This window comes from Marmota marmota, unplaced genomic scaffold, assembly GCF_001458135.2.
Source record: "Marmota marmota marmota unplaced genomic scaffold, marMar, whole genome shotgun sequence".
In the NCBI taxonomy this organism is placed as follows: Eukaryota; Metazoa; Chordata; class Mammalia; order Rodentia; family Sciuridae; genus Marmota; species Marmota marmota.
Genome location: NW_026000019.1, coordinates 20,118,542 through 20,135,335, shown reverse-complemented (window position 1 = coordinate 20,135,335; position 16,794 = coordinate 20,118,542). Strand labels below are relative to the sequence as shown.

Here is a 16,794-nt window from a genome sequence, read left to right as displayed (position 1 = left end):
ACCAGGTGAGGCCATGGTTTTCTGAAAGCTCTCAAAGCTTGTTAGTCTGTGGGATCATCCAGGTGTGCAAGATCAGATATTTATTCTGTCTTCCCGGTCAGGCTTTGTTTGTGCATGTCTTTCCAGAAATTCTAAGCAATCCTGGCCCAGGTTTAACCCAAATACCCTGTCGATGTGTTGTTCAGAAGATGAGGCAAGCACCTAGAGAGAGAAGTCTGTCCCCACAAGCCTCTCCCGGGTCAGGGTCGGCCTGATGCCCTGTCCACAGTTGCTGGCCTAGGGTCAGACACTGCAGGATTCTGCCAAGTTCTGTCAGTCACCATGGAGAGAACAGCCCAGCTCCTGTCATACCTATGGCCATCAAAGCCACCAAGCTTTGCCAGACCATGAGCCCCCACAGCCCCCAAGACTAGCACAACACTGGAATGGGACCGAAACCCCTGCAATCAGCCACAGCTGACGCTAGCTAGGAGCCCAGGAGAACGGGGCTCTGGCTTCCCCTGGCTTTGGAGCAGTGGCAGAGGCTCCATTCACAGGCAGGCCTCAAGAAGGGGCCATCAGGACCTGCCCAGCGTTAGTTTCACCTGCAGCACTAAGTTCCATGGCTAAATCCTGTGCTTACCACCTGCCTACCCCATCGAATGGAGTCTGGCCCCATCTGTGCCGCTCAGGGCTGGGGTGGCACTGGTAAAGGCGGTCCCCTGGCCACCTGGGCTGATGCTCAGCTGGGCATGACTGAGTCTCACAGCCACAAGGCCCTGTGCAATCCCAGAGGTGCACTAAGGAGCATACCACATTGGGTGGTGACGGAGGCCACAACGTGCATCAGTCCTACGAGGCTCAGTTCTCTTCTGCTGCCAGGTCGATTCTGGAGCCCATATGTGAGCACTGGCCTAGTGATAGCTGTGCTGCCCCAGGTCGAGGGATGGGAAGTGGAGATAGTCCCTTGTCCACCCGGGCTCACACCTAAGTCTCAAAGCCACAGGGAGCAGGCGCTCTCAGCATTAGCCTATGAGTGTCATTTACCATTATCATCATCATCCCCATTTCACAGATGAGAAAAGGCACAGAGAAGGCAACACTTAGCCCAAGGTCACATGAATAACAAGCAGTGAAGCCAGGAGGCAGCCCAAAGCAGCCTGATTTTAGAGTCTGCATTTTTAATCAAATTGTGATTCTGCCTCCACTCTAAGGTGAAAGAAGGGCATTTCAAGCACTATAAAATTCCTGTGTCAAGGGCTCCCTTTCAACCTCGTCACTTGAAGAAGCTCTGCTTGACCTTCCTCCAACCCCATGGCCAAGAGAGTTGCAGTGATTGGAGCTGGTGTGAGTGGCCTGTCCTCCATCAAGTGCTGCTTGGATGAGAACCTGGAGCCCACCTGCTTTGAGAGAAGTGATGACTTCGGGGGACTTTGGAAGTTCACTGTGAGTGGTCACACCCTTCCATCTCCATCAGTCACACTCTGGCCACTGGCTTTGTTTCTGGTCAGAAATGGTGGCTCTTGCCTGCCTTGGTGATCAAGTGAGTGATTAGCTCACTCTGTTCACAGACATGTGCATGGTGCAGCGATCGACGCTGTGCAAGACACGGTCTCAGGGAGGAGCCTTGAGTGCAGGCAGAGCATGGCTGGGGACAGGGAAGAGAAAGGAGGAGACTTGAGTCTGATAGGGTATTGGGATGATTTCTGAGCCGCAGACATTCTAAAAGTAGCAGAGTGTCCCCTCAAGTAAGCAGAGCAGCACTGGTGAACAGGGATACCTCCCAGCTAGGGAGGAAGCCAGCATCAGGCGGTGGAGGCACAACCACCAGGTATTTTTCAGGTCTTTAGGAAGAAAACCTGCAAGAGTGAGGCAGGATCCCAGGCCTTGGAAGGTCTGGTGGGTAGGGGAATAGCTTTTGCCTTATCAGAACAGAAAGAACCCAGGAGCTGACCAATCCGTCTTACAAGTAGAATGTGCCGCGTGCAGAGCTGTGCTCAGGGTAGGTCAGCGGTTAGGTGACTTGAGCATCAGAAAGTGGGTCTGGAAGTGGCTAGATACTTGCCTCAGGCCAGGAATGGTCCTGAGGACCATTGGTTACAGGGAGTAGCAGGGTATTCAACAGGGACTAAGGGAGAATTAGAAGGTGTCAGATGATAGGATCCAGGCAGGTCCAAGTACTCAGCGTCTCAGGGGGAAAAGCAAAAGCAACATCCATTCAATGCTATGAATGAGGAAACCTTCGTGAAAGAGATGGCATTTGCCCAATCTTTCATAGATGGTGGAGGAAATAGAAAATGCAGCAGGAGTGGTCCAAACCCTAGGGGAATAGGGTACCAGGGGGAAAACAACAATGCCACCTTTTTCTAATACAGTCTGAGCCTCAACCGGACACGACGATTGGTTTGATTTCTTTCTCCTAAAATAATACAGATTAATTTTAAAAAATAATATTGAATTAAACAAAAGGAAAAATACAAATAAAATATAGTAATAATACCCACATGTCAGCACTATTAAAATTACAATGTTATTCTTCAAATCACAATGATAATCTTAATTTTCATTCATTCGATAATGTCCTTCTGCCAGGACACAGACAGGGACCCTGCCCTCCTTTGTCGAGTGGAGAAATAGAAACAGCAAACAGATCATTGCAACATGGTGTGACCAGTTCTGTGTTAGAAGTGCAAGAGACTTCTTAGGTAGAGTTAAGGAGAGACTGGAGGGAAAGATGCAGGTTCGCCTCACCACAAGAAATTCACCGGTGTCTTTAGATCTTCTTGTTTTGCTGAGTGATGGAGACTGAGAGCAGACGACCAGCTGAGGGACACGGGAGAACACAGAGGCTAATGGTGATTCTTTCCTGCGGACTGAGATGGGATGAAGAGAGATGGGGTACAGGGGACATAGGTTGTTTTGTGCTGATGGGAAGGAGCCAATAAAGAGACAGTGATGAAAGTATACATAGACAATAGTGAGGAATATCAGCGGGGGTTCCCTGCTCAGAAAGGACTGAGGTGGTGCACACCTGTAATCCCAGTGGCTCTGGAGGATGAGGCAGGAGGATCACCAGTTCAAAACCAGACTCAGCAAAAACCAAGGTGCTAAGCAACTCAGTGAGACCCTGTCTCAAGATAAAATACAAAATAGGACTGGGGATGTGACTCAGTGGTCGAGTGCCCCTGAGTTCAATCCCTGGTTACCCCCTCAAAGGAGGACAATAACCAGAGCAAGTGTGCAAGCAGTAGCCATGGCAAGGAAAAGAACACTGAGCAGGCCATGGGCCCTGCATTCTCGGAGTCCACTGAGGATGATGTTGGTCTTGGGGGGCCCTGTTACCTTTCATCACTTCTTGCAGTTTGAGGAAGATGCTGTATTCAATTACTCCAATCGTACTACTGCTTCCTCATCGTTAGAGCACGGGGACCCAATGTTGGGTTTCCTGGAACTCTTCAAAATGACAAGTGGAACAGTAACTGCTGTGACGCCCTCTCAGCTGGGCTAGCACGAGCCACCAAGTTCTCTGTTCTCTTCCGCCTGTCTCCTTCATTCTGTCCGACTAACTCTGCCTTCACCGCAGGAAGATTCCAAAGATGGGATGACCAGGGTCTATCGGACGTTAGTGACAAATGTCTGCAAGGAAATGTCATGTTATAGTGACTTCCCTTTCCAAGAAGATTATCCCAATTTCATGAGACATGAGAAATTTTGGGACTATCTACAAGAATTTGTTGAGCGCTTTGACCTCCTGAAATACATTCGGTTTAAGGTAAGATATTTTGGGTTATGCAAGTTTAATGAATGGGAGCTGGTCTCTCAGGGATGTTTAAAGGAACATTTTCTTGATTTTTACCTCTGTATAAATAAGGCAGATAACAATGTCTCCTCCTGCTGCTCTTGTTCTACTCAGATCATTAAAATACTGAATATCCTGATTTTTCCTCTAAATGCTGAACTCTCATTTGGGATGAAATTAATTTATTTTGGGGGGGAAGAAAAGGAAAGTAATTTTGTTCACTAAACTCATTAGGAAGAAATGACTAGAAGTCTGAACCACAGAAATTACAACGGAGCAAATCTCATTTTCCTACATATTTCCACTGCCTCGGGTATTGCAGTTCATTTTCTTCCCACCAGGATTAAAAACTTGCAATGCAAGCACTCAGAGGTCTTGGGTCCTGGTCTGGGTGCCACCGCTTTGGGAGTCTGCACACGCTACCGCACTCCTCCCTTCAGCCCTCACCGGCTCCTGCGGGAGGGCCTGGTCTACTTCACATAGCAGGTCTGGGGGCCGAGCCAGGCACTGCCACGATCAGAGGCTGGGGCAGGAAGCCAGTGTTTGTCTGTCACTTGTAGACCACTGTGTGCAGCGTGACAAAGCGTCCAGACTTCTCCGAAACGGGTCAGTGGGATGTCGTCACAGAGACGGAGGGCAAGCAGGACAGAGCAGTCTTTGATGCTGTCATGGTGTGCACAGGACACTTCCTGAGTCCCCATTTGCCTTTGGAGTCCTTTCCTGGTGAGTCGTTTTGACCCACAACCATGCCTACTCTTTGGGGTTCCTCTAGAAGAAACATTATTGATTTGTAGTTGAAATTGCCACGATTATAGACAACTTTCTATTTACTCTAAAAAAAAGTACAAAATTACTTTGAAAGGTACAAAGCACTGTGCAGATATCAGGTCTTATTATTTACTTATTAATATAAGTGTCATTGTTTAAGCTTTATCATACATGTCTAATTCAAGTTCAGTGATTAAATAAGGTTCTGAACTATTAGGTCTGTCATTAAAAAAAAAAAACCAAAAAACAGGTTTTGATTTTGGAGGTTGAATGGCAGGACATTTGAATCAAGACTGCCCTGTAGCTCAAGAATTTAAGTGAGTATCAGGAAGTCTGACAGATTGTTTTAAGTTGAAACAACCAGAAAATATACATGAAGAAGAATCTATTCACCCTTCAAAAGTCACCACAATAATGATCCATTCATTATACCTCTTAGATCAGGGCCATCCATACACAGGAGCTTTTGAAACTCCTTTTTGGAAATGCTTTTAACTCCAATAGCACATTCTTAGTATACTCATGATCAGCAAATCTCTGTCTCAAACCTTCATCTTTTGAGATCAAAACTGATTATTTGGGAAGCCCAAACCTATTCAGAACCAGGCATAGAAAATAAAGTCAAATGAGAATTACTAAAATGTTGTATAGCTACTCTTCTGTCACTAATGGCTCTAAAGGCAACGGAATAAGTATTGAAATTTTTTGAGGGAGTGAAACCACTTAGATGGAAAGGAAGTGTGTAAATAATAAAACTTGTTGACCTTGGCAACCAAAAAATGAAATATAAAAATCGTAAAAGCAATCATAATTAAACAGAATGTCCTTAACAATAAAGTGAGAATTCAATCCTGGCTTTAGTAAGAAGCTTGGGCTTAGGTAGGCCTGGAGGCTGAAGGAACACATAACGCCTCTTATAACAATGTTTCCATGGGAAAATGTCTGGCACCAGACAACCTGTTCAGAATCTCAGGGCTGTTCATGTGGTGCCCAGTCCCTTTCAGTTCCCAGCAGACTGGCACTCTCCCACAGGCCATCACCTGGTTCACATGAAATATGGGAGGTAGAGGTGAGAAGATCACAGGTTCAAGTCCAGACTGGGCAACTTAGCAGGACCCTGGCTCAAAACGAAATTTTTAAAAAAGGGCTGGGGATGTAGCTCAGAGGTAGAGTGCTTTCCTAGCATGCACAAAGCCCTGGGTTCAACACCCAGTATTACAAAGGGGGAAAAAATTAATGTGTAAACATTTTATGTACATAAATCACATTCTTTTTAAATTGTTTATTTTTAATGAACACATAAAAGTATACATATTTGTGGGGTAACATGATGTTCTTATAAATGTGTACAATGTGTAACGTTCTATGTGGGTAAACATATCTATCTCCTCTTCATTTGTTAGTACTTTGTGGTTAAAACATTCAAAATCCTTTCTTTTAGCGTTTTTGAAATATATGGGAGGTTGTTATTTATAATTACCTTGTGTGAGAACATCAGAACTTACTTCACTTATGCCTCCCCCTTCTCTCTTGCCTTGGATAACCACTATTTCTACTCCCAAAATCTAGGAGATAAACTTTTCTTACATTCCACCTATGAGTGGAATCATGCAGTGCTTGTCTCTTTGTGCCTGGCTTAATTCCACTCACTATGAGGACCCCCAGGTCCCACCACGTTTCCTCACATAACAGGATCCATCCTCCTTTGTGGCTGAGTGGTACCCACTGTGTGTGTATATATACAACGTTTTCTTTGTCCATTCATCAACTGATGGACACTTGGGCTGTTTCCAGTCCTTGATTATTGTGAATCATGCTGCAATAAATCATGCAAGTGCAAATGTCTCTCCTGTAAATCAGTTTCATTTCCTCTGGATACACACCCAATAGAGGGATTGCCGGATCACGGGACAGTTCTACTTCTCATCTTTTGAGGAACCTTCACACTGTTTGGCACAGTAGCCACCCTAATTTGCCTTCTGCCAACAGTGACCAAGGCTCCCAGTCCTCCACACCCTCACCAGCGCTTGCTCTTATCTTGTTTATCACTGCCCTCCTAACTGCAGTGAAGTGGGATCTCACCATGGTTTGACATGCATTTCCTAATGATTAGTGATTTGAGAATTTCTTTCCAGAAATTAGCCATTCATAGATCTTCATTAGATAGATATTTAGGTGTATTGCCCTTTTTTTAAAAAAAAAAAAAAATCAGATGATTTGGTTTTTTGGTTTGTTTTTGCTACTGAGTTGATGAAGTTCCTTATATATTCCAGATACTAACCCCTTGTCAGGTGTATATACTGCAAATATTTTTCCCATGCTGTAAGTTGTCTTTCACTCTATTGTTTCTTTTGCTGTGCAGAGCATTTTAGTTTGATTTGTACACCCTGACTTGTGTTGCCTATGCTTCATTTTTATTTATCCAAAAAAAATCCTTGCCCCATTTCAATGTTCTAAAGCCATTCCCCCATTGTTTTCTTCCAGTACTTTCATGGTTTCAGGTCTTTTTTAAGTGTTTTGTCCATTTTGAGTTGTTTTTTTTGTGTGTATGGTGAGAAATCGTGGTCTAGTTTCATTGTTCTGCATGTGAATATCCATTCACTGAAGAGAATGTCCCGTCTCTGCAGTGTGTCTCTTCAGCACCTCTGTTGAAGACAGTTGCCTGTGGGTGTGTGGGTTTACCTCTAGACCTAGTCTGTTCTGTATGCCAATACCAACCATGCCATTTTGATGACTGAGTCAGATTTGTGGTATGTTTTGAAGTCAGGTAATTTAATGATGCTTGTTTTGTTTTCTTATTTCTGTTTTTAAGATTGCTTTGGCTAACTGGGAATTTCTGTGGTTCCAAATGAATTTTAGAAGTATTTTCTAGTTCTGTGAAGAATATCATGGGTGTTTAGATGGGGATTGCATTGACTCTGCAGGTTGCTTTTAGCAGTATGGACATTTTACCAACGTTAATATTTTAATCCATGAACATGGCATGTCTTTCCATTTTTTAAATGTCCTCTTCAATCTCTTTAATCAGTGCTTTAAAGTTTTTATTGTAGAGATCTTTCACCTCTCTGGTTAAATTTATTTGTAGGTATTATATTCTATAACTGTGGTAAATGGGACTGTTTTCTTGATTTCTATTTCAGAGTATTGCCATTGGCATATAGCAATGCTACTGATTTTTATATGTTGATTTTGTATCCTCCAACTTTGTAGAATTCATCTATTATTTCCAATAGTTCCTCTGTGAAGTCTTCGGGTTTTTTTTTAATGTAGATATATAAAAGCATGTCATCTGCAAATGTGGACAATATGACTTCCTCCTTTCCATACTGGATGGAGTTTTCTTTAGCCTGATTGATCTGGCAAGGATTTCCAGTAGTACAATGTTGAATGAAAGTGGTGAAAGTGGCATCTTTGTCTTGTGCCAGATCTCAGAAGCCCTCAGCCTTTTCCCACTCAGTATGATGTTAATTGTTGGCTTATTATATATGGCCTTTATTATGTTCAGATATGTTCCTTCTCTACCTAATTTGTTTAATGATTTTATCATGAAAGGATATTGAATTTTATCAGAAGCCTTTCTACATCTATTTAAATGATTAGGTAATTTTTGTTCTTTGTTCCTATTGATGTGTTGTATTGCATTTATTGATTTGCATATGTTGAACCATCCTTGCATTCCTGGGGTGAATTCTGCTTGATTGTGGTGAATAATATCTTTAGTGTGCTGGTGAATTCAGTTTGTCATCATCTTGCTGAGGATTTATGCATCTATTCATTTATTCATCAGGGACATTGGCCTATTAGCCTCTTTTTTGTTGTGAGCTTGTCTGGTTTTGATATGGGGCCTCACAGAATTAGTTTAGAAGAATCTCCTCTCTTCAGTTTTTTGGAATGGTTTAAACAACTGTTGGTATTCATTCTCCTTTAAATGTTTGATAGAATTCAGCAGTGAAGGCATTTTGTCCTGAACTATTTTTGGTGGGAGACTTTTTATTATTGAGTCAGTCTTGTTACTTATTTACCAGTCTGTTCAAATTTTCTATTTCTTCATGTTTCAGTCTTGGTAAGGTACATGTACCTGGAAATTTGTCTGTTTAGGTTTACTATGTCTTCATAATTCAGTCTTGATAAGGTCTGTGTGTCAACAAATCTGTCCATTTTTTTTAGGTTATCAAATTTGTTGATGGATAGCTTTTTATTTCTGTGGTCAGTTGCAATCTCCCTGATATTATAAGTCTTCTCTTTTGTTTCTTAGTCAAGCTAAGAATTTGCTTATTTTCTTTATTATTTTGAAAAACCAGCTCTTCATTTCATTGATCATTTAAATTTTTTTAGTCTCCCTTTAATTTGTTCTAATATTTATCATTTCTTTCATTTATTAATTTTTGGTTTAGTTTTTTCTTGTTGTTTTACTTCCTTAAGGTGCAATGATAGGTTTTTATGTGAGATCTATTTATCTATCTTTCTTTCTTTTGGTACTGGGAATTGAACCCAGGGATGCTTTACCACTGAGCTACATCCCCAGCCCTTTTTATTTTGTGACAGGGTCTCACTAAGTTGCTGAGGCTAGCCTCAAACTGTTGATCCTCCTACCTCAGCCTCCCAAGTAACAGGGATTACAGGAGTACACAACCATGCTCAGCCTTCCTATTTTTTTGATGTGGGCATTGATTGCTATAAACTTTCCTCTTAGTGCAGATTCTGCTGTATCCTATAAGTTCTGTTTTGTTTTGGTTTTTTTTTTCCATTTGTTTCAAAAGATTTTAAAATTTCCTTCTTAATTTATTCCTTGATTCACTGGATGTTCAGGAGTAAGTTCTCTATGTATTCATATAGTTTCCAAAGTTTTTCTTGTTTTTCTAGTTTTATTGCATCATAGAAAAAAGATTCTTTAATAAGATTTCAATTCTTTAAATTTGTTGAGACTTTTCTTGGCACCTACAATATGATCTACTCTAGAGAATGTTCCATGTGATGTTGAGAATAATGTTTATTCATTGGTTGATAGAATGTCCTGTAGATGTCTATTAGATCCATGTGGTCTAACTCTGCTATTTCTTTATCAATTTTCCATCTGGATGATCTGTCCAGTGATGAAAGAGGGAATGTTAAAAGTCCCCTACTATTATTGCATTGGTCTGTCTCTCTCTCATATATATTCATATTCTCTCTCTCTCTCTCTCTCTCTCTCTCATATATATATATATGTATATATATATATATATATATATATATATATATATATATGCTTTAGTGCATATTATATTTAGTGCATATTATTTTTTATTATATTTAGTGCACACAATATTTGGTATATATTTATAATTATTTCCTCTTGCTAAGTTGACCTTTTTATTATTATACTATTATGTATGGCCTTCTTTTTATTTAGTCTACTTTATGTGAAATTAGCATAACTATTCCTGCTTTATTTTGGATTGTCATGCAATATCTTTTTCCATCCCTTCACTTTGAGTCTTTATATGTCTTTAGAAGTGCATTTCTTGTAAGCAGCATATAGTTGGGTCTTGTTTTTATCCATTCAATCACTCTTTTAACTGGAGAATTTAACCATTTAAACTTAAGGTCTTTAATAATAGGTAAGGTCTTACTACTGCCATTGTTTTCTAATTTTATTTCAATTCCTTTCTTTCTTTCTCCCTCCCTCTCATATAGTCTTCCTTCGTGTATAAGTGATTTACTCTAGTAGTGTGTTTTTATTCCTTTCTTATTATTTTTGATACATCTATAGCAGATTTTTGCTTTGTTGTTACAGTGAGATTTATAAAAAAAAGAATTTTGTGATAATAACAAGCTATTTTGAAATGACAATAACTTAACATTGATCATAAAAATAGGGAAAGAAACAAAAAGAGAGAAGAAATACTAATTAAAAATTTTACCATTGCCCTCCATTCTTCTCTACATTTTTAATTTTTGTTATCCTATTTTCTATCTGTCTATATTACCTATTTCTTAACATATTGATGTAGTTATTATTTTTATTTATTTTGGCTTTTAGTCTTCACATGAAAGATATGAATGGTTTGTGCACTATTTATTTTATTAAAGCATTCTATATCTGCCATCACAATTACTCTTACCAATGAGTTTTTTTTTTTTTTTTTAGTTTGAGATGCTTATTCAGACTCCAAAAGAAGAAGATGTTAATTACCTAGTTGGATATGAGTGTAGCACTCATGGGAGAAATTATAATTGAGTATAATAATGTAGATGGGGTGTCATTATTGGGGACTAGAAATAACCTACTTCTTCCCTAGGATGTTCAGGATAGTGCATGTGACGTTTCTTACTATCTGCAATGAGTTTTATTTCCCAAATTGCTTTGAAAGGGAATGGACACACAATATATGATCCTGTGCATTTCTAACTAGGCAGGGTGCACTACAGGTATATCTGGGCTAACTGCATCCCAGGAAACAGGAGCATCATAAGCTTGTTCTACTTCCTGCAACTAGTGGCAGGAGTAAAGGGCTGCCATATTTCTGGAACTTCCTTTTTTTAACAAACCCTATTCCTGCTTGCTGGGGAATTACAGCCTCCGGTATTTCAAACTGTCTAATCCTTTCCTCTCCTCAGGAATCCATAATTTTAAAGGCCGGATCCTGCACAGTCAAGAGTACAAGAGCCCAGAAGGCTTTCAGGGGAAACGTGTCTTGGTGATTGGTCTTGGGAACACTGGAGGAGACATTGCGGTGGAGCTCGGCCGAACGGCAGCTCAGGTACCACTTCTGAATCAGTGCCCTACTCCCGTCTTCATCCTTGGCGTCCAGAGACACGTTCTCAAGACAAGAACGCCTGCGGGCCAGTTCCTAATTGTGCTGACGTGGGCAAGTGAATAAACTGAAAGTCTCCAGGGCCACTGTTTTGGAAGCCAATTAACAGAATTGAACCATCTCCAAAGAGTCTAGGAAGGGTGTCAATGCCAGGCCACAGGCATTTTTCAGAAGTGCTCCTTCAGGAACAAGACCAAGTGGGCAGAATGCTCCAACCCAGGCAGTTGACCTGTTTTTAACTCACTCTTTGCAATTCCAGCAAAACCCCACATAAGAACAGAAAGAGGAGGTTGTTTTCTGGATGTCTCCAAGTTTTCTACTAGAAACCAGATTTATACCTTGGTTTAAGATAAAAGCAACCTTTTCTTTGCCTAAGAAGTATATATAATGATTTTAGAAAGCCCAAACATAAAATCACAAAAATCTAAATCTATTCCACTTCAGCATAAAGTATAAGATAATGATTAGATGTGGAAAGAATATGTTGGCGTTTAATTCAGTTAAAATTGCTTTTCCAAGCCCTCACCTAAAATTTTATATTATTTACATATAAAAAATTGCCAGGTCAATACCGTGTACCTCAAAACATTCTAATCCTGTTCTTATAATTCTATAAACATAATGAAATTCTTAACATAACTAAATCGGGTAAAGTGCTTTTTAGAACACTGACAACAGGAATATGTAACTCATATGTAGATATATGGGACAAATTTATAAAAACTCTGTTAGAAGACCAGAATGCTGTAAGACCACTTAAAACACAGTTGAATAAAAGTACTACAAAATGATGACACGTATTCATCCCTGTTGCCTTACTTTCTAGGTACTTCTCAGTACTAGAACTGGCACCTGGGTTATCAGCCGCTCTTCAGACAGAGGCTACCCTTTTAACATGATGATCACAAGAAGATGCTATACGTTTATTAACCAACTGCTGCCTCCATGTTTCATAAACTGGATTCAAGAGAGGCAGATGAGTAAAAGACTAAACCATGAGATTTATGGATTGAGTATCACAAAGGGGTACTTCAATTCTTTTATTTCATAGAAAAATTTTTATTTATTTATATTCTTTACTTTTTATTATCATGCAATAACTGCAATGCTGATGGGGTTCATGGTGATATTTCCAGATAGATAGATAGATAGATAGATAGATATAGATAGATAGATATCTCCACACACCCTCTTCCCAATCTCTCTGAATCAATGTTCTACTTTCAGATTGACTTTTTTAGCTTCCATGTATGAGAACATATGGTTCTTGTCTTTCTGTGTCTGGCTCATTTCACTTAACACAATGTCTTCCAGTTCCATCCGCTTCAAATGACGGCATTTCATTCTTCTTTATGACTCAATAGAACTCAGTTGTACACATATATGCATTTCTTTATCCCTTCTTCTATTGATGAACACCTAGGCTTACTCCATACCTTAGCTACTGTGGAGAATGCCAAAATAAATGGGCATGCAGGCATTGCTTTGGTGTGATAATTTCACTTCCTTTAAATATGTACCCACAACTGGGGATTAGCTGGAGCACATATGGTAGATCTATTTTTGCTTTTTTGAGGACCCTTTATACTATTCTCCACAATGGTTGTACTCATTTACATTCTCACCAACAGTGTATAAAAGCTCCTTTTTCTCAATAGCCTCACCAGCATTTGTGACTTTTTTTATTACAGCCATTCTAACTGATAAGGTAGTATCTCATTATAGTTCTTATTTGCATTTCTCATGGGAAATATTTTAAATCAATATTTTTTATTCTATATTATTCAGAACTTGAGATGTGCAATAACAAAAGTAGGGATTCAAGAAAATGAAGGGTGCTGTCATTTGCAGCTTGAAAATCAGGAAATTCAGAATGGCCCTGAAGACCCTTGAAAATGCTGCCATGTGAAAAATACAGTGTGGCAGCATCCGTGTGTGCAGCTGGTCTGTTCTCACCAGTCTATAATGAATGTTCTGGCAGAGTGAGGAGGAGGTCTGCACTCACAGTAGCATTTCCTGAAACGATGTGTGGTGATGCACCTCTGCACAGAGCTGCACACTGCCGAGGGGGGGAAAAGGCTGAAATGGGTATAATAAGATCATTAAAATGTCATTTTTATCATGTGCTAACCCAAATATTCTTTGGTAAGATGCATTTCAACCTTCAACTTATAAAAAAAAAAAAAAAAAAAAAAACTAATGGCTCTTGATTTTATTTCTTGCACTCTAGGAGTCTTATTACAGAAGTCAGGGCCTAATCCCACATGATGAAGATTTGGGTCTACTTTTTCTTCTGTTAGGTACAGGGTCTCTGGTTTAATTCCTAGGTCGTTGATGCACTTTGAGTTGAGTTTTGTGCCTGGTGAGAGACAGGGGCTTAATTTCATTTTTAAGAATTAAAAAATGGGATGGATTTAAACTAAAAGTCTTCTCAGCAAAAGAAACAATCAGTGAGGTAAATAGAGAGCCTACACTTTGGGAGTGAATTTTTACCATATGCACATCAGATAGAGCCCTAATCACTAGGATATATAAAGAACTCAAAAATCTTAACACCAAAAAACAAATAACCCAATCAATAAATGGTCCAAGGGACTGAACAGACACTTCTCAGAAGATGATATACAATCAATCAACAAATATATGAAAAAATGTTCAACATCTCTAGCAATTAGAGAAATGCAAATCAAAACTACTCTAAGATTTCATCTCACTCCAGTCAGAATGGCAGCTATTAAGGATACAAACGATAAGTGTTAGCGAGGATGTGGGGAAAAGGCACATTCATACATTGCTGGTGGGACTGCAAATTGGTGCAGCTGTGGTGGAAAGCAGTATGGAGAATATTTGGAAAACTGGGAATAGAACCACCATTCGACCCAGCTATCCCTCTCCTGGGTCTATACCCAAAGGGCTTAAAAACAGCATACTACAGGGACACAGCCACCTCAATGTTTATAGCAGCACAATTCACAATAGCTAAATTGTGGAAGCAACCTACATGCCCTTCAGTAGATGAATGGATAAAGAAAATGTGGCATATATACACAATGGAATATTACTTAGCAATAAAAGAGAATAAAATCATGGCATTTGCAGGTAAATGGATGGAGTTAGAGAAGATAATGCTAAGTGAAGTTAGCCAATCCCAAAAAACTAAATGCCGAATGTTTTCTCTGATATAAGGATGCTGATTCATAATGGGGATATGGGGGAACATGGGAGGAACATGGAGGAAATTTAGATAGGGCAAAGGGGACGGAGGGGAAAGGAGAGGTGGAGGTAGGAAAGACAGTGGACATCCATTACCCGAAGTATATGTATGAAGACACTTTGTGTATAACCAGAGACATGAAAATTGTGCTCTATATGTGTAAAATGAATTGAATTGCATTTTGCTGTCATATATAACAAATTAGAATAAAATTTTTAAAAAGATTAATATGGTAAAAAAAAAAAAAACTAATGGCAAAGGATGATCAGATGTGTAAATCTAATAAAGACAGCATGTCTGATGATTAGGCAGAACGGTGCTCACGATGAAAATACTTATCAGCATAAGTAGACTCAAAGTTGGCATTGAAAGAGTTTCTTAGTAATGTCCTCTTTGCCTGATGTCATTCCTAAAAGTATAGGTGACATGAAATCCCAAACTTGTCATCCAGTGATTTGTTATATACTCAGTGCTAACACTTCAAGATAAAAAAAAAAAAAAAAAAAAAAAAAAAAAAAAAAAGCTCTAGAAATTAATTATAAGAGAGAGAGTATTGTAAAACTGAGTCAGGAAAAAGTGGGGTCAATCATTTTCCACATGTCTTCTACTGGGAACAAGAAAAGAAAACGTGTTATAAACAGTAACCAGACAACTCTGAATCAGACATCATGACTGATGAATAACTGGACACTCATTTCTTTGGCTTGACAGATCGTTTACCTTAACTGACTGAATAAATCATTGGCTAGAGTATTTCACAACTATAACCACAATGAATATTTTTCTCTTCTGTGTCGAAGGAAGAAAAAAAAATTCATCGTGAATGACGAGCTGCCAACCTGCATCCTATGTGGGCTGGTCACTATGAAGACCGGTGTGAAGGGATTCACAGAGACCTCTGCCATCTTTGAAGATGGGACAGTGGAGGCCGACATTGATATTGTCATCTTCACTACAGGATACATATTTTCTTTTCCCTTTCTTGAAGAACCTCTCCAAAGCCTTTGTAGAAAGAAGATATTCCTACATAAGTGGGTCTTTCCCTCAAGCCTGGAGAGAGCAACATTAGCCATCATTGGCCTTATCAGCCTTAAGGGGTCCATCTTATCAGGCACAGAGCTCCAAGCACGGTGGGCCACAAGAGTGTTCAAAGGTACCTTGGCTATTTAGTTAGAGTCCTGTATGATCAGCCAAATCTTAAAATCATCTCCCTGCCGTTTAGCTAAAATCAAACAGATCTGAGCCAAAGTGATATAGATATTATAAAAAATTAAATGAGCAATTAATCATACATATGTATAGTGGTATAATGAGTGTGTGTGTCACTCCATCTGACTGAGCAGAGGAGATTCTGACTCTGTAGATGGGATAAATTTGAACAGAATGTAATCAAATTTCTCAGATGAACTGAACTTTTTGGAAGCTTCAAGAGCCTATTCTATTCTAGTCCAGTCTGTTTACTCCTAAGTCTTTCCATTTATTACTAGAAGTAGAATTTTATATCACTTTAAAAGGTGCTGGAGTAATGCATGCTGTGGATAAAACTGAGGTATGAAGAGACAGCGACCTCTTAAGTGCGTGTAGCAATACCGTAGGCCCTGGGCACTCCTTTGGGCAGATCCCACAAGAGCATTAGTGCAGGAGCCAGGGCTGGTGGGTCCAGAGCCACTGGGCAAGGACCCTGTGCACCTCAGCCCCTTCGTCTTCAAAGTGAGGATGGCAGACCCTCTTTCTCAGGACTTGTTAAAATTTACAACGTCTGCCAAGCCTCAAGTGGCACACTTGACACAGGAGAGGCCTATTAAGTGACCACTGTTGCTGCTTCTTGCCATTCCCAGCATGCCTGCTACAGAGAGCAAGATTTAGACAAGTGAGCGTTCCAAAGAACTGCAGAGTGTGATCTTTAAATATAAACAGCATTCACAGTTGGACCAACCAGCTGTCCTTAGTGAATAAAAACATCCACCAATAATTTACAAATAGCATATAAGACAGTATTAAGTAGTGATGACTTCTAGCCCACTGTACAAATGCAATAGATATTAACCACACCTAAAAACCTGCGCTCTCAGCCAAGCATGGTGGTGTAAGCTCCTAATTCCAGATACTCAGGAAGCTGAGGTAGGAGGATCATAAGTTCTGAGGCCAGCCTGGGCAACTTAGACCTTGTCTCAAAATATATATATATTTTTCTTTAAAAAAGCTAAGAGACTGGGCCTAGACTGCATGCCTATAAT

At 39.9% G+C, this 16,794-nt stretch overlaps 1 protein-coding gene across 7 annotated transcripts in view; it reads left to right on the top strand.

Moving 5' to 3' along the window:
- Fmo4 (flavin containing dimethylaniline monoxygenase 4) overlaps positions 1 to 16,794 on the top strand; it is a 32,490-nt gene that overhangs the window by 9,640 nt on the left and 6,056 nt on the right. For 4 of the 7 annotated variants that reach the window (XM_015491828.2, XM_015491825.2, XM_015491827.2 and 1 more), the window contains 6 exons: positions 1,194 to 1,425; positions 3,563 to 3,751; positions 4,339 to 4,501; positions 11,147 to 11,289; positions 12,170 to 12,369; positions 15,358 to 15,710. In XM_015491828.2, coding sequence (XP_015347314.1) covers positions 1,294 to 1,425; positions 3,563 to 3,751; positions 4,339 to 4,501; positions 11,147 to 11,289; positions 12,170 to 12,369; positions 15,358 to 15,710 — 1,180 coding nt within the window. In that variant the 5' untranslated portion in view covers positions 1,194 to 1,293. The remainder of the gene's footprint in view (positions 1 to 1,193; positions 1,426 to 3,562; positions 3,752 to 4,338; positions 4,502 to 11,146; positions 11,290 to 12,169; positions 12,370 to 15,357; positions 15,711 to 16,794) is intronic. The other 3 variants (XM_015491830.2, XM_015491829.2, XR_007350025.1) reach the window with 2 other exon arrangements.